The sequence below is a fragment of the Melozone crissalis genome, unplaced genomic scaffold, assembly GCF_028551555.1.
Source record: "Melozone crissalis strain CALT ecotype California unplaced genomic scaffold, PUWL_Pcris_2 ptg000068l_1, whole genome shotgun sequence".
Lineage (NCBI taxonomy): Eukaryota > Metazoa > Chordata > Aves > Passeriformes > Passerellidae > Melozone > Melozone crissalis.
In genome coordinates, this window is record NW_026535846.1 from 6,791,968 (window position 1) to 6,811,541 (window position 19,574).

The 19,574-nt window shown below is 51.4% G+C and overlaps 2 protein-coding genes across 3 annotated transcripts in view; one reads left to right on the plus strand and one right to left on the minus strand.

Annotated features, from left to right (window-relative positions):
* The window catches only part of LOC128945880 (gamma-aminobutyric acid receptor subunit beta-4), a 79,339-nt gene extending 75,351 nt beyond the window's left edge, over nucleotides 1-3,988 (minus strand). For both annotated transcript variants that reach the window (XM_054289780.1, XM_054289779.1), the window contains exon 1: nucleotides 2,985-3,988. In XM_054289780.1, the coding sequence (XP_054145755.1) occupies nucleotides 2,985-3,064 (80 nt within the window). In that variant the 5' untranslated portion in view covers nucleotides 3,065-3,988. The remainder of the gene's footprint in view (nucleotides 1-2,984) is intronic.
* A 775-nt stretch (nucleotides 3,989-4,763) lies between these two features.
* LOC128945622 (gamma-aminobutyric acid receptor subunit alpha-3-like) overlaps nucleotides 4,764-19,574 on the plus strand; it is a 118,250-nt gene continuing 103,439 nt past the window's right edge. The window contains exon 1 of the mRNA XM_054289376.1: nucleotides 4,764-4,859. The gene's annotated coding sequence lies outside the window, so the exon portion shown is untranslated. The remainder of the gene's footprint in view (nucleotides 4,860-19,574) is intronic.

A 19,574-nucleotide genomic window follows, 5' to 3' on the forward strand; every position in this document is an offset into this window, starting at 1 on the left:
CCAGGCTTGCAAGGTCCACTTGCACCTGTGGATTTCTCTGCAGGTGTGTGAGGTTTTGCAGCATGCAAAGCACAGTCCTGTCACTGAGCACTGAGAGCATGCAGCAGCACTTGTTCATCTCTAGACAGCCATTCCTAGGTACACAGGCTCCCATATCCATAACATGGACACTGTGCATCTCTCAAGGGATTTGGACACCTCTGCCTGGCTTCCTACAGTGCATAAAACTCAGGAATCAGTGGTTACCTCATTGATATAAGAAGGAAAATTGAGGTAGAGACAGGAAACAATGTGTCAGGAGCCCTGCAGAAAGGGGCAGAGTGGGAAGAGGGCCGTGGGGACACTTTCCTCCTCACCAGCTACAAGGTGGCCTAGTGAGGGAATAAACCATCATGATTAAGGACAAGGTCTTTTGCCTCCCAGTGCTCCCTGTGATCCAAAAAGCCACATCCCTCCCACGGAGGAGGCAAGTCGTGCATTTGCCCAGCTGTGGGCGAGCAGCTGCATGCCAGTGCTATTCCTGGCGAATGTGGGTCTGCATCCGCTCGGGGAGCATGCACAGCCAGCCTGTGATCTGAATTCCAGAGTGCTGTGCCCCTGATTCTGTGTCAGTGGCCATGTGCTCTGCACAGCCACGTACCCTTGCAGCCCAGCCTCTCCATACCAGCACCCCGTGCTGCTGCCTGGGCTGTGTAGGAGTAGCTGGAGGCTCGTGCACATGGAGAGTGTTTTGTCTCCGAGCCATGCACAGACACACATGCAGGCTGTGGGTAAAAATCAGTGCTGGACAGACAAACACACATGCAGGGACACATGTCTCAGCAAAGGGGCTTGCTGTGGGCTCTGAATGTCACACATGTGCTTGGCCAGTGCCTCCTGAGCTGCCTGTGTGTGTGTCCCCACACAGCAGGACCACACATGAATGGTGTGGGCAAGGTGGGCACGCGCCTGCGCGTGTTTATAGCCACAGGAGCACAGCCCTGCAAGGACCTGTGTGTGTTTATAGCCATGGGAACACAAATGTGGGCACACACATCCCTGCAAGGACCTGTGTGTGTTTATAGCCATGGGAACACAAATGTGGGCACACACATCCCTGCAAGGACCTGTGCGTGTTTATAGCCATGGGAACACAAATGTGGGCACACACATCCCTGCAAGGACCTGTGTGTGTTTATAGCCATGGGAACACAAATGTGGGCACACACATCCCTGCAAGGACCTCTGCATGTTTATAGCCATGGGAACACAAATGTGGGCACACACATCCCTGCAAGGACCTGTGCGTGTTTATAGCCATGGGAACACAAATGTGGGTACCCACAGCCCTGCAAGGACATGTGTGTGTGCATGTTTATAGCCATGGGAACACAGCCCCACAAGGACTTGTGTGTGTTTATAACCATGGGAATACAAATGTGGGCACCCACAGCCCTGCAAGGACCTGTGCGTGTTTATAATGATGGGAGCACAAATGTGGGCACACACAGTCCTGCAAGGACTCTGTGTGTGTGTGTGTGTCTGTGTCTGTGGCTGTGTGTGCATGTGTGTGTTTATAATGACAAGAACACAAATCTGGGCACCCACAGCCCTGCAAGGACCTGTGCATGTTTGTACCACAGGAACACAAATCTGGGCACCCATAGCCCCACAAGAACCTGTGTGTGTTTATAATGACAGGAACTCAAATGTAGACACCCACAGCCCTACCTGTGTGTGTTTATAGCGATGGGAGCACAAATCTGGGCGCACACAGCCCTGCAAGGACCTGTACGTGTTTATAGCCATGGGAACACAAATGTGGGCACCCACAGTTCTACAAGGACCTGTGCATGTTTATAACCATGGGAGAACAAATCTGGGCACCCACAGCTCCGCAAGAACCTGTGTGTGTTTATAATGATAGAAACTGAAATGTGGGCATCCACAGCCCCACAAGAACCTGTGTATGTGTGTGTGCATGTGCGTGTTTATAACCATGGGAACACAAATCTGGGCACCCACAACTCTGCAAAGACTGCGTGCGTGTTTATAACCACGGAACCCGAATGTGGGCACCCAGAGCCCCGTAAGGACTGCGTGTGTGCGCCGGGAGCGCGCTGCTCCCTGTACACGGCTGAGCAGGGAGATGCCAGAGCTCCCCCCGGCAGGCGCAGGGACAAACGCACCTGCCCGCAGGTGTGCGGAGGGAGGGAGGGAGGGCGAGCAGCAGCAGCAGGCAGCGCTACCCCCGTGCGTGAAAGCAGCGGATGAGCGAGCAAACAGGTGCGCTCCGCACACCTCGGCCAGGCTGGATGGGCTCCCGCACCTCCGGAGCGCTGCGAGGGCTCCGGGCACGGCTCAGGAGCAGCTGCAGCCGGAGCGGGCAGCGGAGCGGTGCCAGCTCTGCCCGGCGCCACGCAGGGCAGGTGAAGCTGTGCCGTAGGTGTGAGTGACACACGGGCGGGCACGGCTGGCTGCGCACACGCAGGGCCGGATCCGGATGCATGGCACTCACAGAGGAGGTGTTGCATGCCATCAATCCCGCACGGCCGTGGGCATCGCCCCCGGAGCTCCGCAGAGCCGGGGCTGTGGCACGGCGCAGCTCGCACGGATGCGAGCGTGGCTGCGTGTGCGTGGCCAAGGCAGCCTTGCCGGGCGCCTGGCGCAGCTCCGGGGCTCCGGCGGCTCCTGCGGGCACCATGTTCCCCAGCAAACCCCCTCGTTTGGCCATTTTCCCCCGGGCTGGGCAGGGGGACGCGCACACACGCTCTGCGAAGTGGGCTCCGTCCGCAGGGTCTGCTCCACATCTCATGTACGAGCATCCCTCCTCCCCCCGGAATGGCACGGGCTGGGGATAACGATAGCAGACGGCAGGGGAAGCGATTTGGGGGAAGAGCCCCCTCCTCTTCCCCACATCCAGCTCGATGGAGAAAAGCCCGACCGAGACAAACAAGCCCTGTGCCAGCCCCCCTGTCCCCGCAGCCTGGGATCGCAATCCTTACCTTTGCGCACAGCAGGCGAGACAAAGAGCTGCTAAAGCAGAGACAATTCCACTCAATCTGTCTGCCTGAAATGTCCACATTTCCACAAAGACGAAGGATGAAAAAAAAAATCTTTGGAGGGGAGGGGAAAAAAAGATGGATCTTCTGAAATCCCCCTCCAAAAAAAGGGGGGGAGGGAAAAAAGAAACCAACCCCCCCCCCAGTTAATGATTTCCTAGAGAAAAAGAATAATGACAAAAAAACTAAAAAATGAGGGGGAAAAATACCCCCCCGCTCCTTCAGTGCCAGTCAAAGAATTCGTTTCTTCTTCCTTTCAGCATCCTCTCAACAAGAGACATCCTCTGGCAATGGAGAAAATCCCAAGAGAAAGAAAAATAAAATGCCCCAAAATGGGCTCAGCAAAATGTGAAATCGAATCTCACAGGTACGCGGCAGAAGAAGGAAAAAAAAATTAAAAAAAAAAAAGGAAAAAGAAAAAAACCCAACTCAGTGTCCCCTGAGCACTCCACTTGGATTATTTTTCCTCCTGCTCTTTTGCCATCCGGTTCTGCAGATGTTGCATGGCTCCTGCTACCCACCTTCAGAGAGGAGGAGGAGGAGAAAGAGCGTGTGTGTGTGTGTGTGTGTGTGTGTGTGTGTGTGTGTGAGAGAGAGAGAGAGAGGGAGAGAGAGAGAGGGAGGACGTGTGAGTTTTCGAGCAATATGATTTTATTCTGGATTTTACCTCTTTGCTCCCCCTTTCCTCTTTATTTTCTGAGGGGGGAAGGGGAAGCTACCCAGCCCCACCGTGCTGTTATTTTATTTTAGGGAAATCTCAGGCTCGTCACTTGGGAGGTTTGGGGCTTTTGTGAAAAGCTACAAAAAATAAAAATAAAAAAGGAACAGCAAATGCAGCCCAGTGAATAAAAAAAAATACATCTATGCATGTGTAGAAAATAGATAAATCCCTGTCTGCAGGGAGGGCTGGATGTCTCCCTAGTGCTGTTGCCGCAGCTCCTGTGGAGTTTTGCTGCTCATTGCAAAGTCACAAGAGGAGGGGAGGAGAGAGGGAGTTTGTGGTTGGGGAGGGGGACTCTCTGGACAAATTGGGATCCTGACGTCATGGCTGACAGCATTAACCCCTGCTGGCTTGCAGAGGGGATGGATGAGCATTTTTGCTGAGGTGGATTTTTGGGGTTTTTGCCCGGGGAGGTGGGTGCAGGGAAGATGATGGGAAGGTGGTGGCATTTTGGCAAGAGGGGGGCTGTGCTTGGGCAAGAGGGGCTCAGCTGTGAGCGCTGATGGGTGCTGTGGCTGCCTGAAACACTGTCACCAGCACAGGCTGAGCTTCCTCCTGCAGCCACAGAGATGGAAAATAAAGAGATTTACTCAGAATGTCTCCATGCCACACAGCCCAGTGGCCTGGTGGCTCCTCCAGGGGCACTGGGGGAGATCTGGAGGCTCTGCTGGGGCTGGAGACTCCCCCAGGCTGGGGAAGCCCAGCTCAGGAGGGATGCTCAGCTCTCCCTGAAGGATGCTGTTATGCATACAATGGAGTTTGTGGGAAAAGGGAGCCTGAACTTCCAGAAATGCTGCTGGGGATCAGCTTCTGGTGCTGGGGCTTTGCCTGCTGGAATGGTAACAGCCATTGAAATCATCACAGCCTCCTGTGCACCACCTTCTGATCTTTGTCATAAAAAATAATATAATGAAGGAAATCTCCATCAGGCATGCAGTAATGTACTACCATGAAGGGTTTGTTTTTTTTTTTCCTAGGAAAAAGAAGAGATCCAGCAGCACTTTGAATGCAGAGCAGAAGCCATGGCTCAAGGAGGAAGCATCTGATGGGATCTCCTCTGCACCTGCCTGGCAGCTCAGAGCAGCCCTTCTGAACAGGTATGTCCAGCTTGGCACCTGTGGGTAGATGGTCTCTAAAGCCCTCTGGGACAAGGGGCAGAGCAGATGTGTCACTGCAGCTGGGCAGGACCAGCTCCAAAATGCCTCAAGGGGCACAGGGCAATGTCCAGTGGCCACTGGGCAGCAGCTCTGTCCTGCCCTTCCCTGCAGGGAGATCTGGCCAGCAGAGCAGGGAGCTCATCCTGCCCCTGTCCCTGGCACTGTGAGGGCACACCCTGAGTGCTGTGCCCAGCTCTGGCCCCTCAGCTTGGGAAGGACCTTGGGACACTGAGCACATCCAGAGAGAGGGGCTGGGAGCACAAACCCTGAGAGGAGCCCCTGAGGAGCTGGGGGTGCTCAGCATGGAGAAAGGGAGACTCAGGGGTGCCCCCATCGCTCTGCACAGCTCCTGAAAGGGGCCTGTGCTCAGCTGGGCCTGGGCTCTGTCTGCAGGAACTGACACAACCAGAGCACACAGCCTCGAGCTGTGCCAAGGGAAATACAGGCTGGATATTAGGAAGTTTTTCATGGAAAGAGTGATAAAGTTGTGGAATGGCTGCCTGGGGAGGTGGTGGAGTCCCCATCCCTGGGTGTGTTTAACAAAGCCTGGATGTGGCACTGGGTGCCAGGGCTTGGTTGAGGTGTTGGGGGTGGGGTGGACTCGATGATCTTGAAGGTCTCTTCCAAGCTGGTGATTCTGTGATGTCTGTGTGAATCTGGGAGCATCCTTTTCTCTGGGGTTCCAAATGCTCCTTTCCCTCATGCTTGGCTTGGCTCTACATGGTTTCCTCATCAGAGGCATGCCACAGATCCTGTGCTCCCAATCTCCATCTCCCAAAAAGCCTGGTGGGGTGTGACCTTTGGAAGAGCTCCTCCCTGGCAGGCCAGATTGGGCTGTGGCCTTGCAGAGCCCCCAAACCAGGGAAGAGCTGAGTGCTGTGCTGAGCTGGCCTGGTGTCCCTGGGGGCACTGAACCTGTGGGGCTTGTGGGGAAAAGGGAGGCTGGGAAAGGTTTAACATCCACAGTGAGGCTGGGCTAGAATGGGAGGAGAGAAGAGCTTCTCCCTTACTGCTGAGGCTGGTGGAAAAGGTTCTCTGCTTGGTTTAGTGCCCAGACCACCCCTGCTTGTCCAGACTTAGTAAATTAAGCAGTGATCTCCACTGCCTTCCCAAAGCAGGTAAGTGGCACTTGTCACCTGCCAGTGAATGTGCCTGCCCCTGTGGAATCAGGGCCATGCTGCCCATGGCTTTCACTGCTGGCCATTCCCTGTGGGCTCCACAGTGAGTGCAGGGTGCAGGGACCCCCAGGACACCCAGCTGGTGACATTTCACTGTGTGGTAGGCCACAGCAAGCCTGTGTGCCTGGGCTCCCAGTGCTGCACTCTGCCCTCAGGGTGCCCCTGGGCTCCCGCACACCCGGTGTCACCAGCAACTCATGCTTTGTCACCACCCCCAGGAGCCTGTGGCTCCCTAATTCCTGTGGCTGAGGGGTCCATGGCCAAAGCTATAGGGTTTCTCCACATGTCTGTTGAAGAAGAAGAGCCAGCCCAGCAGATCTGGCCCTGCAGGATGTCCCCACATGCCCAGGATGAGCCTCCTGGTGCCATCAGGTGCTGGCTGCTGTACAGGTACAGCATTTACCTCCTCTGCTGCTGCCAGCACACAGAGCTCCTGACAGCAGTGACTTTCTGAAGCGTTTATTGTGATTTAAGCTGCTGGGCACCAGGGAGGAGCTCTTGGGGAGCTGAGAAGCATTTCCCCCCAGGCACCAGTGCCCCCATTAAGCCCTGCCTGGTCCCTTCCTGCTCTGCCCCCTTTGCTCTGCTCCCTCCCACCAGCCATGATTGCAAGTTACTGGCAGGAAAGGTAAGTGAAAAGCAAATGTCAGAGGCACACATGAAGAGGAAAAATTATGTTCACAAATGGTGACATTTGTGCTTGCAAGTTCTCCCAGTCGGGAGCAGAAAGCATGTCCCAGGAATTATCTGACCACTCAGCCACAGCAGGAAACTTTGGGAAGCCCTGTTTGGCAGGGATGCATCCAGAGGAGCTGCTGGGTGCTCCTGAACACCCTGCCTGGAGCCATGTTCTGGGATAAAGGAGTGCTCTGGAGTTAGTGCCCATCTCTGCTGGCTCTCATGAAGGGCAGGAGATGATGCAGATGTGCCCGTGATCACTGAGGGGTTTGTTCCTTGCCTTCCCTAAGATGGGCCCCTCCCAGAGCCCCAAACTCTGTGTCTCCCTGCCCTGCTGGGGGCTGCCTGCTCTCCAGGGAGGGCCCAGTGATGGATTTTTCTGAAATTCACATCCTGACCCTGCCAATGTCTGTGAGAGGCTGCTGGGGATGCCACCTGTGGCTATAACCACCCTGCAGAGGCCACAGAGCACCATATTTGTGGCCATTTCCTCTCCTCCACTATCAAATCACTCATTTTCACTCCTCTCTTACTTGCTGCTCTGCTGAAATCTCCACACTCTGACCTCCCTTCTTCTCCAGTGGCCACTGCCAACTCCCCAAGTGCTGCTTTTCCCAAGGGCTTGCCATCAAGGTGAAAAATCTCCCTCATCCCCTCTCCCATCCAGCTGGAGAGCTGGCTCTTCTGTCCAGCCAACAGAAGAAGATGGTTGTTCTTCTAAAGCAGAACAAGGACAAGAGCTGAGAAAGCAAAAGAATCTTTACAAAACCAGAAATTGAATGGAAAAGGAGAAAAAAGTCTTACAGCTGGCATTTCTGTGCAGAAAGTAGAAAACAACCTGAAAGTAAGTGAAGTGCACCTCCTGAGGTGGAAATGGAGACAAGCAGAGGCAAAGGGGAATTTTCCCACCCTGTCCAGAACACAACCTCTGTCTCTGGAGCTCACTAAACCAGAGTCTTTGCAATTCCAGTTCCAGGTTCCTGCAGGAAAGATTTCCCTCAAGCTATCCTACAGGACATAGGCTCCATCATCCCCTCAGTGCCATCTAAACACCCTCAGGTGCTGGCAAGGAAAGACCACAAGTCACAGCCTCCTTGGTCTGGTGGGGCTGACTTGGTGACAGCTGCTTGGGCAGATGTGGATCCTGTTTTAGTGACTCTGCATCGTCTGATTCACAAATTCCTCATGTCTAGCCCTGGCTGATTTCCTCTTTGCATTTCCATGATGGTGCTCAGGAGGAGCACTGGCATTTCTGATCCTGTTGGGACTGGCAGTGTGAAGGGCACAAGGCAAGGAAAAGGTCCTTCAACCCCTGCAGAGAGTTAAGGAGTGCCCAAAAATGCCTACCTGCTCACTATTGTTAGTGATGGAATCACTGAGGCCCATGTCCCCCATTGGGCCTTCCCATTTCAGAGGGTGTCCCCCTTCTCACTCCTAGGGATGCTCCTGCCCACCTGTGCCAGCAGAGGAGCCCCATTCTGAGTCAAAGCTCCTGGTCTGAGTCATGGAGCCACAACAAAAACATCTGGAAGCAGCAGCAGAATGGATGACAAGGATCTGAGCAGAAGATTCCTCTGCTGACCACCACATGGAGATGTGGATGGTTTTATCTCCTTTTTCTCCCTCTGGCCCCGCAGCTCTCCTGTCCTAGGGCTCAGCACCCAGGAGGAAGGGGAGCAGAGGAGCCCAGCTGCTGGTCCCTGCTGGCTGCAGGACAAAGTGTTCCCAGAGCAGGTGCCACCTGCCTTGGCCTAAAGCCCTGCAGCATCCAGCACCTGCGCTGAGGGGACACAGCAGAGGTGACAGGAGAGGCTCCCTGGGGACACTGCACTCCACTCAGCCTCAGGGAGTCAGGCCCAGCTCTCCTGGAGTCCTCCCCTGTGTTTATCCCGTGACAAAGCTCGTGGTGTGTCCTCCATGCAGTGCCCCTTCCTCCAGGCCATGGCTGCATTAATTTGAACAAGACTAGGCCCAGTGGTGTCCCCTGGGCAGCAGCACCAGTCACAGGCCTCCAGCAGGACCCTGGGGCACCATCAGAACCCCTGAGCTCTGCCACACAGCCCGTTCTCAGCCCTCTGTCCAGCCCCAACCTGTCAGCCTCCCACCCTCCCCGTGAGGAGGTTATGGGAGGTGCCAAGGACCCTGCTGGTGCCAGGGCAGACAGGAACCATTGCTCTCCCTCGCCTACCAGGCAGCCATCCCACCCCCAAAGCCTATCAGACTGCTTGAGCATGATTTCCCCTTGCTGAACCCATGCTGACTGCTCCTGGTAACCTTCTTCTCCTCCCCATGCGTGGAGATGACATTCAGGATGAGCTGTTCCTTAACCTTTCCAGGGATGGAGCTGGGGCTGGCTGGCCTGCAGCTCCCTGGGCCCTCCTTCATGCCCTTTCTGAGCACTGGAGTGACTTGGCTCTCCTCCAGGCCTCAAGCAGCTCTCCTGTTCCCCATGACCTGTACTGTGATGAGATTACGGCTCTGTGACCACACAGAGATCTCTAAATCTTCTTGTTTATGCCCCATGCCATGTGCATTGCTGCACAGGCATTTCAGAGAGCTAATGGAGCCTGAAAGCTCCCAACAAAGGGTGCAAGAGGATCCCCACAGCTGTCAGTCTGCACCTTTCCATAGTCACACCGTGCCAGGGAGCTGCTCTGCTCAGTTCCTCCCCTGGAGCAGATCAGGACCCCCTGAACCATGTTCTGATCTCCACTGGTAGTGACCCATTCCCAGCTGGGAGGTTTCTGACCTGCCAAATTTGGTCTCAGTTTTGATCAGACACCTAAACCAGCTAGCAGGCTTCTTTCTGTGATGGAAGAACTTGACACTGTGATGGAAGAGCGGGGCAATCTCTCTGTGATGGAAGAACTGGACACTGTGATGGAAGAACTGGACACTGTGATGGAAGAACTGGACATTTTTTGTGATGAAAGAGGTGGACACTCTCTGTGATGGAAGAACTGGACACTTTGTAATGGAAGTTGGACTCTCTGTGATGGAAGAACTGGATACTCTTTCTGTGATGGAAGAACTGGTCACTCTTTCTGTGATGGAAGCTGGACAATCTGTGATGGAAGCTGGACACTCTCTCTGTGATGGAAGAACTGGACACACTTTCTGTGATGGAGGAGCTGGACACTGATGGAAGCTGGACACTGTGATGGAGGCTGGACACTGTGATGGAAGAACTGGGCACTCTCTTTGTGATGGAAGAACTGGATACTCTCTCTGTAATGGCAGCTGGACACTCAAGTCCAGCTGTTAGCATGCAAATGCAGGAGTCCACATGCAAAATGTGCTTTCTGAAGGCACATCCTGCTTTGGGAGAGGTGTTCTTCCTTCCTCTAGCACTCCTCCTGCCTGGGACAGGGCACTTGCAGCACATTTCCCCTGGGAACACGATGTGTGCTCCTCTCTGGCTCAGCATTTCATGCGGGATAACCCCTGCGTGCTTTTCCGTGGTGCTTCACCCCTGCAGTGGCTGCTGGAGGCTTTGGCTGACAGCTCTAATCAGGTGGCTGAGTGCTGAGTGACTTTTATGACCTGAAAAGGGTGATAATTGTGCCAAAATTAGCTCTCAGGAGTGTTATATGGCTGTCACCAAACAGGATTTGTACATTATGGCTTGGGAGACAGTGAGATGTGTGTCCTGCCCCTGAGGCAGGTCTGACAGTCCATCAGCCCGCTGACAACAGCAACCTGGGCTGGTGCCTCAACTTCTGGAGCCATTTCAGCCTTTGGAATTGTGAAAACAAAGCTCCTGTGTAATTCCCCAGCTCTGGGCTGTCTGAGGGTGGGAGAGCTGTTCAGCAATTCCCTGTGGGAGACAAGGATCATGGCAGGGTTTGCTATCACTCCAAGTGGGTCTGTGCCCAGAGGGAGCCCCACAAACCAACAAACCTTCCAGCAGAACTCAGTGTGTGCCCTCCCAGGTGCCAAGGTGGCAGATGGGGAGGCAAAGTGAGGAAAAAGCAAAGCCAGCAGCCAGCAGTGACTGCTGGAGACCCCTCAGAGCTGCCATGGGGACAGGTGAGGTCCCTCTCTGGACAAGCAGGAGAAAAATCCCCTGTACTGCAGTTTGTTTGGGAGCTTGGGAGTGAAATCCATGTGATGCTGGGTTGCCTGGCAACAGGCTGAGAGTGATGGAGCACAGGGCAGGTCTGCTCCAGGCTGGGGAGCAGCAGCTCCAGCCACGGGGAGCAGAGGGAAGGGGACAGACACCAGGAGTGAAAACACCGTCACAAAAACCTGCCAAGAACCAAGAGGGAGATAAAAGTCTGACTGAGGGTAGGGAGAAAGAGAGAAAACAGGGGAAAGGGAAAGGAGAGCCCAGAGAGGACATCTGGCCACTCAAGGAGCTGCAAAGGCTCCTGGCTGTCACCTCCCAGGGACAGCTGCTGTCTCTGCTCAGGGCTGTCCCAACTGAAGAAGAACTGCAGGAAAATGCAGCTTTCCTTGCAGCACCTGTAGTGATTCTTCACCTCTGAGGGACACCCAGAGTGCTGCTGCCCTCACTGCCTCAGAGAAGTTTTGAAGCTGGTTACACTGGTTTGGGCTGAGGGAGCTGCTCTGAGCAGTGATCATCCACACCAGGTGACACTGGGAGTCTAATTTAATTGTGAGTCTAATCTTAATTTCCTCCACATTTAGCTGTTGAGAGGGAGAGAGGGAGAGAGGGAGAGGGAGAGGAAGAAAGAAAGAAAGAAAGAAAGAAAGAAAGAAAGAAAGAAAGAAAGAAAGAAAGAAAGAAAGAAAGAAAGAAAGAAAGAAAGAAAGAAAGAAAGAAAGAGAAAGAAAGAAAGAAAGAAAGAAAGAAAGAAAGAAAGAAAGAAAGAAAGAAAAAGAAAGAGAAAGAAAGAAAGAAAGAAAGAAAGAAAGAAAGAAAGAAAGAAAGAAAGAAAGAAAGAAAGAAAGAAAGAAAGAAAGAGAAAAGAGAGGGAGGGAAGGAAAGAAAGGGGAAGGAAGGAAGGAAGGAAGGCAGGCAAACAACAAGAAAAGCAAGTGTTTTCCATCCATACCAAATGCTTTTGGTCTTCCAAATCCCTCTCAAAACCACAGCTCTCCCTGCACATCTGTCCTTGCATTTGCATCTAGAGCAGAGGGGAGCCCTGCCAGACACTCCCAATAAATTTACTGAAGTGCTGTTTTGTCCCACAGGTGAGGTTTGCCCAGCTCTCCCTGCTCATTTCAGCCCATTTTCATCCCTGGGTCAGGATGGAGGCTGAGCTTAGCCCCCCACACCACTCCCCTGACACCAACAGTGCCCGTGCACAGAGCACATTGCAAAAAAATTACATCCCCATCCCTTTGGCCTCCCTCTGGCTTCCCCTTTTGCTGTTTTAGCCTACTCACACCATCCCACAGTGTCCTCAGGAGGAGGAATTCACCCATGTTTCCTCTGGGACACATAAAACAAGGTATTTTGCTCACACTCACATGGTGAGAGAGCAGTAGGGTTGTTGATGGGCTGTGATTTCCCTGTTCTCGGCTCTAGACTCTTAATAATTAAAACTTTTACCTCAGTACTTTCCATTTTGGTGGTTTTTTTCCCTAGACTGACTATAAACAGTGCTGTAACAGGATTTTGACCTGGCAGAAAATTCCAAATCCAGCAGTTAATTGATCCCAATTTGAAAAGACGAGCAAAAATATTTTATCTAAGTACAGCTGCTTCTGAAATGTCAGGATAAAGTTTTGTTTTTAGCTGTACCTTTCTTGTCATTTATAATAGGAGGCAATACTAAATTTACCCTGATAAGTACTGCAACACTCATCAGAACAAAGCCTATTACAATTTTCTATCATGAGCATGGAGGGGGGAAAAAAAAAATCATCCTCTCTCCGCAGAACATCTCCACTTTGTGCCGTGTTTTCTGAGAAAATTAATCCTCTTGCTCTCTCTTCAAAAATTCAGGCTCAGCAGAGCACCTGGGAGCAGCAGGGGAGGCAGCATTCCTGGGAGCTCCTGGCAGGGGGAAGCAGCTGGAGCCCAGGACGGGCACTGGGCACACTGACGGTGCCAGCTGCACTGCTGACCGTGCTGTCCTTGCCTCAGCTTCACAAGGAAAAGCACCTTTTTTTTTTTTTTTTTTTTTTTTTTTTCAGGAGTAATAGTCCAGAATCTGTTCAGAACAGGGCTACAGCGTGTTCCCTGTAGTAAGAGCCTGAATGAGGGATGTGGGACTCCAGGCAGCTCTTCAACATGCAGTTTATTGTATCTGAGATGTTACAGCATCCAGGGTTGTGGGTGACAGAGCTGTGCCCACAGCTGTCAGCTCCAGCTGCAGGCAGGCCTGGAGACCCTGACTTTAGGTTACAATTGAATTATATACTTTTCTTTTGGTTACATTGCATTATAGACTTTTCTTTGCTGAGCATCTTAATACAGTAGAACCAATCTATACCTTAACTTTTATCTATAGGGTATCATAACTACTATAATTACCATATTCATGTTTCTGTTCTCCAATCACTAAAAGTCAGTACATTACAGTTTAAGCTGGAAGTTGTTTTTCAGTTTTCTTGCGGTAGAAAATTCTGAGACCTTTTTTCTACTTGCCACATTTGCTGACTTGTTGCCTGCTATCTTCCTGCTTGGTAAAAACATCTTATTTGGGGTGGGTTTATCCTTTGCTCTAAGCCATAAAAACCCCTTCTAACTAACACACCCTTTGCCTCCTTGGTTATCCAGTAAGACTGGCTCAGCAATTCTTCTCTTCTATATCAAAACTTGCTTCCATCTCTACTCCTTCATCAGACTCTACATTCAAAAATCTTTCTGCTTAGCACACATATCTGTGAGACTTTCTTGTCAAACTTCCATCCTTCCCAGCACCCTGTGAATCCTCTCCCAGCCCTCCCCTCTCACTCCACTGCCTTTTCCCAGGCACAGCTATCTATAACTGAAGCAATAGCTGTAACATCTGATTTTCCACCACCCAACACCTCCTGCTGCAGCTAGCACCAGCCTAAGGTGAGTGCACAAAGAGTCGCAACACTTCAGTAACATGTTACATTTGCTTTTTGCTGGTGCCAGCTGCTGCAAAGGTGGTAGGGAGAGAGTTGGAGCTGAAACAGGAGATTTTGGGAAACTGTTGCCATAAATCCAGGCCACATTTAATCTTCATTTCCTTCACCTTTAGCTGTTTGGAGACAGAAAGAGAGGGAAAGGGAAAGAAAGGGAAAGGGAAAGGAAAGGGAAAGGGAAAGGGAAAGGAAAGGAAAGGAAAGGAAAGGAAAGGAAAGGAAAGGAAAGGAAAGGGAAAGGGAAAGGGAAAGGGAAAGGGAAAGGGAAAGGGAAAGGGAAAGGGAAAGGGAAAGGGAAAGGGAAAGGGAAAGGGAAAGGGAAAGGAAAGGGAAAGGGAAAGGAAAGAGAAGGGAAGGGAAGGGAAGGGAAGGGAAGGGAAGGGAAGGAAAGGAAAGGAAAGGAAAGGAAAGGAAAGGAAAGGAAAGGAAAGGAAAGGAAAGGAAAGGAAAGGAAAGGAAAGGAAAGGAAAGGAAAGGAAAGGAAAGGGAAAGGGAAGGGAAAGGGAAAGGGAAAAGGGAAGGGAAAGGGAAGGGAAAGGATCTCACACACAGAGCGACCCCAGGCATGGATTGCGCCCAGGGTGCAACATTTCTCAGTTCATGCCCATTTCTTCCTCACCAAAAGGTGCTTCTAATTATTTCCATTCAGGCTGGAAATTGTTGTTTTCTGTGCTCACCAACTGCACTGAGGGGGAATGTTTCCATCTAAAGAAAGTCCATAGGGGAAATTAACTTTTCCAAGGAAACAGCAGGGAGGCAGAGAACAAAGCAACTGGAAGGAGAAGTGTAAAACATCCTGCAAAGCTGCTCCCTGCAAACCTCCTCCAGGAGGGAAAGGCAGGGAGTGGAGAGCAGGAATGGCCACAGAGCTCAGCTTTGCTGTGGGATGTGCAGGCAGGACTTGCAGCTGGGAGCTCTGGGCTGGCACCCAGCAAACCCTAAACTCCCAGTTCATGGAAGCACCACCTTTTCCTTTGCTTGCTTTGGTGTTTCTGGCCCTCATCTGCAACCCAAAAGGCTGGAGGAGATGAGCAGGGGCTGGGTTAAACACAGGCAGAATCCCAATCTGAGTTACACATTTGGCTGGCCATGGTTTTCCACAGCTAAAGCTGCTCACAGTGGGCTTGCAGATATCACATTTGCTGGTTTTTTTTAACTGAATAAAAGCAAATGCCCCTGCTGCCCTCCCCAGGGTCCCAAGGGAAGTGAACTGCCAAGCCTAAAAACCCCACAGCCCAAGCTCAATTCAGGGCTCCACATCTTCTTGGGTGCTCTAAAGGAGGACACAGCACACATCACACTCACTGAAGTGAGCTGACCTGTATTTCTGCTCTTCCCTTGCTCCAGTCTCTGCTCCCCAGAGCAGGGGAGACTTTTCCTCCATGTCTGGAGAGGACAAAGCACTTTGTAGATAAAACCATGAGGGCCAGGGACAAAGATGGAGCTGGATGCCCCTGTCCCCAGGGAACCTGCACCTAAGGTGCCTTAGCCACATGGTAAATGACTGTCCACTTTTATAAATTTTAAAGGTTTATTAAAATTTAACAAAAAAAAATACAACAAAAGGACTAAATAAGGAGAAACTACAGCACTGGGAGCCCCTGTGACTACCAGCCATGTGCTCATCTTCAAAATGGATGCTCTGCTTTTTATACTTCTAGTTCCTCTTAAAGTCTTGTCAGCCAGCTCCTTCCTTGCCATCCAGGGGTGGAAATCACTTTCTTACACCTTGATTGGAGGTCAGGTAATGCCACAGTAACAAACTAACCCTCCCCAAATGCCCCAGTGACCAATGCCATCCCATGATAGCAGTGCAAGGGGAAGACACATTGCAGTAACAAAACTACACGTCTACCAAACTTCTCTTAGCATCCACCTAATATTCACCCTTTCATTGTGAGAGCCAAGCATCTCATTACTCATCTGTAACAGCCAGCACTCCCCCAGCAGAAGGAAGAGCTCCTGAGCCTGCTTCCCAGTCCACCATTCAGCTCCTGGATGTGAAGTTGTCTCCCAGACCACCAAAATAATTCTTCCAGCAAGGACAGCCCAGCTCTGCAGGGAAAACTGAACCAACAAATCAGTGATGGCCAGACATCCATCACAGAAACACTGGTGGCAAGAGAGCCCTGGAGATCAGCCCAGCCTCCCCTCACACTGTGAGCCATCCTCACAGCACAGGGCACTGCTGATCCAAGGGAATTCCTGTTTCCCCAGGCTCAGGTAGCTGCTGGTTGAGGTGTTCCTGCTTTCTGTGCCACATCCCCACCTTGTCACACTGGTGTGAGCTTGGGACCAGGCAGCAAATCCACTGCTCCTTGTCCTTGGAATCAGCCAACACCTCGAAGGTATCTGTTGTCTCCTGGTGGTGCCACTCACACCCCCAGCTCTCCAGGCTTTGAGGGAGCTGGAAAAGCTCTTTGCTTTATGATGTTTAATTCCCAGCAGAAGTGCAGGGGTCAGGAGGAGGCTGTTTTCATGCCAGGATGTCCTGATTAAGTCAAGCACCGCTGATGGCATCTCAAAAGCGCTGGAGAGGGGTAAAGCATCTCGCAGCATCGGAAGTTCTGGGGGGCAATGACCGAAGAATGCTCTTGTTGGGAGTCAGAACGGGCCAGGCACATGCACATCCCTCTGCCAGGAGCCCGTGGCTCCCAGGAAAGCCGAGTGGCCCTCACGACACAGGGGCTGGCAGGCGCTGTTGGCATGGCAACGCGGGATGCTGGAGAGGGGCCGCGGGCGGCACTTCGCAATCGGCAACGCGGAGAAATGTTGGATAGATTCAAAAATGCCAACCTCGCACACTTGTTATCTCCTTCCCTCCCTCCTCCCGCACTCACTCACTCCACCTTGTGCTGCCGAGCTGAATAACGACGGGATTGTGCTGGGAGAAAACGGCATCATCTGCACCCCGGCTGGCAGGTGAAATAAACAGGGCAGGAGACTTCTTCTCCTTTTAATGCCTTTATTAAAAGTGATCAGCTCAAGGTTGGGAAGCTCGGCCTCCGTCGTCGCTCCCAGGGTGACTCGGAGGAGGAGGAATGTGCAGCTTTGTGCATTAAAGGGCAGAGCTGGGGGTCCCGTCCTCTCGAGAGAAGCGGGGCTCGACCCTGTGTGTTCCGACATTTGAGTTTTCCAGGCTCAAATATTGGTTTCAGCTGAGGTCTTGCTCAGAGCGAGGGGCAACAAAGGTTCTCAGCATCTCTGCAGGCTCGGTACTTTGTTCCTCATGTCCGGACATCACTCTGATCTCTTAATTCTGTATTGGCTCGTTGTTTTTGGGGGTCTTTTCGATAAATTTGGTGGGGTAACTTCCCATGGCATGCTGGTCCTGAGGTTATTTTGCATTCTCTCTGATGCCCCCCCTCCCCCCATGTCCCCTCCTCTCACCATCAGGAGAGAAGGACAACTTAGCCCCAGCCTGGGCCTTACCGATACAAAATTAACTAAAATTAATTAATTAATTAACTAAAACGACCTTGATTACAATAACAAACAGGTAGAACTTCACCTTGGCAGCAACTGGTTTAACTGATTCTGCAACCCCTTTTTCCCCAAAAAAAATTGGGAGATTTTTTTACTTATAACAGCAGGGACAGGGGCACAGGGGGCTGAACCACGTTTTTATCTGCCAGTCCCCCATTTCTGCCAGGATCCCTCCCTGTGGAGGCAAAGGCAGGTGTGCAGAGGGATTGGGGCTCCAGCAGGAGGCTCAGGCTCTCTCTCAGGCTGTGATATCCCACATTCATCATCAACATTCTAGACTACTTTACCCTCCCCATTGCAGGATGGAGAGGGCAACTCTGACTTAGCTTTTTTATTTTTAAAATGGTTTAAGACCCAGGGCTTTTCAAGCATTAAGTAATTCTTGTTCACCGTTAGAACTCACACAGAATATTCCTTAAGGAGCTAGGAGGAGTGAAGAGGCAGAGGGGTTAAAAAAGCAGATTTTTCTGCATAGCCAAAACCTTCACTGCTTCCACAGGGGATCTCTGGGATGCTGGAGATGAGATCAGAACTCCCTGCACCAATCGTAGCTGCAGAAGTCCCTGTTCCCACTCCAGGGGTGACCTCCCCACCCCCCTAAATCTCCCCAAAATCCCCCCCAAATCAACCTCAAATTCCCCCCAAATGCCCCCAGACCCCCAAAATTAACCCCCAAATCCCCCCTAAATCAACCCAACACTCCCAAAATCCTCCCCCCTGCAGCTCACACCCAAGGAGAAAGGCAGAGTGCCTCTGGAAAGAAGGTCCCAATTGAGCTCCCTACACTGCAATTTCTACTGTAATACCTCCCAGCTGGGCAGAGCATGAGCCACCTCCTGTTCCTTATCCCTCCTCAAGCTCAGAGTGAGGGTGAGCTTTCCCTTGGCAGGAGGGACAAGAAAAGAGCAATGTTCTAAGGTCACCATGGAGGTCTGTGTCAGAGAGCAGACTTTTGTCACTAAAACACTCCTTGAACTCCACACAGGCTTTAGGCTCTATTATTTTGCACTCAGACGTGGTTCAGCATGATCTGAATGAGTGAGGAGACACTTGTGTCCTTTTCTCATGAGGGTGAAAATGCAGAAAGGGTTGGTAAGTGGGAACTGATGCCCCAGGTTTTAGCTTTTTATATTTCTCAGATTCTGTGCTGCTTTAGTGTGAGGGTCTGGGTTTCATATAACAGATAGTAAGGTGTGGGTTTGGGCTTCATGTGAGGGGATGGTGAGCTCTGTGTACAGAGCAGGGAGACAAAACAATTCCTGCTCCAGCTGGGGACCAAGGACAAATGATCCAAATCTCAGACTCAAGAGCACAAACAATGTGGGTGAAGAGAGAAAAACAAGAAGGATGGGACTGCATGGGCTAAAAGTATAATTAGACAATTACTTCCCATATGCAAATAGACCAGAATTTATAAAAGTGAGATCTCATGACCAAGCCCTCTTCTGCTTCTATCTTGGAGCCATCCAGGCAGAGCACAACTGTGGCTCTGGTACTGCCAGGGTGTGGCCTTTGAAGGCAACAAATAAATATCCTCTTTATATCTTCAGTAAATCTCCTCTTTATTCCTCTAAACTCCATCCAGCCTCTGCTCCAGCCCCTTAAGGCACCAGAAGAACCCAGGTCTCATCTCCTGGGCTGCTTTCCTGCAGGAAGGAGCAGGACTGCTCTGCAGGACTGGCTGGTGTCTGCATCTGTGGGGACGGACAGACCCTGCCATGGCTCAGGGGGGCTCAGGCACAGCAGCTGATGTGTTGGCTTTGAGAGGAATGGCAGATTTGTCTTTACAAACAAGCTGTGGGTCTGCTGGTAGGTAAAACCAGCACTGGGATGTAAAAGAAACAATGGGAAGGATTCCACTGATTGATGAATGGAAAAAGATATTTGCTTTTAAAAATCAACTTTAAGTTTGCTGATAAATGAAATTAGGCATTGAAAGATGAAAGAAATAATGGGGAAGAAAACCTCCTAAATTCCATAAGAATTAAAAATTAAAAGGGAGGGTTATATATTAGAGGGGAATCTTTGGTATCAGGCATTCTGGGAAGTCTGAACCTCTCAAGTACCTCAGCTAATGGGGAAAGAGAGAAGGGAAATGTGGCTGGGAAATTGGGATAAAAAGGAGGCTGTGTCCTCCAAAAATTTGAGAGATCCCAGGGGAATCCCCATGGCCTCTCCCTTTATTTGAATAAAGCCAAAAAAGGACTCCTCTGTCTGCTTTTTGGACATAAACCTCTGGTGTTTGTGGATTAATTTTCCTAGCAGCTCTCATTAGGAGCTGAATTTT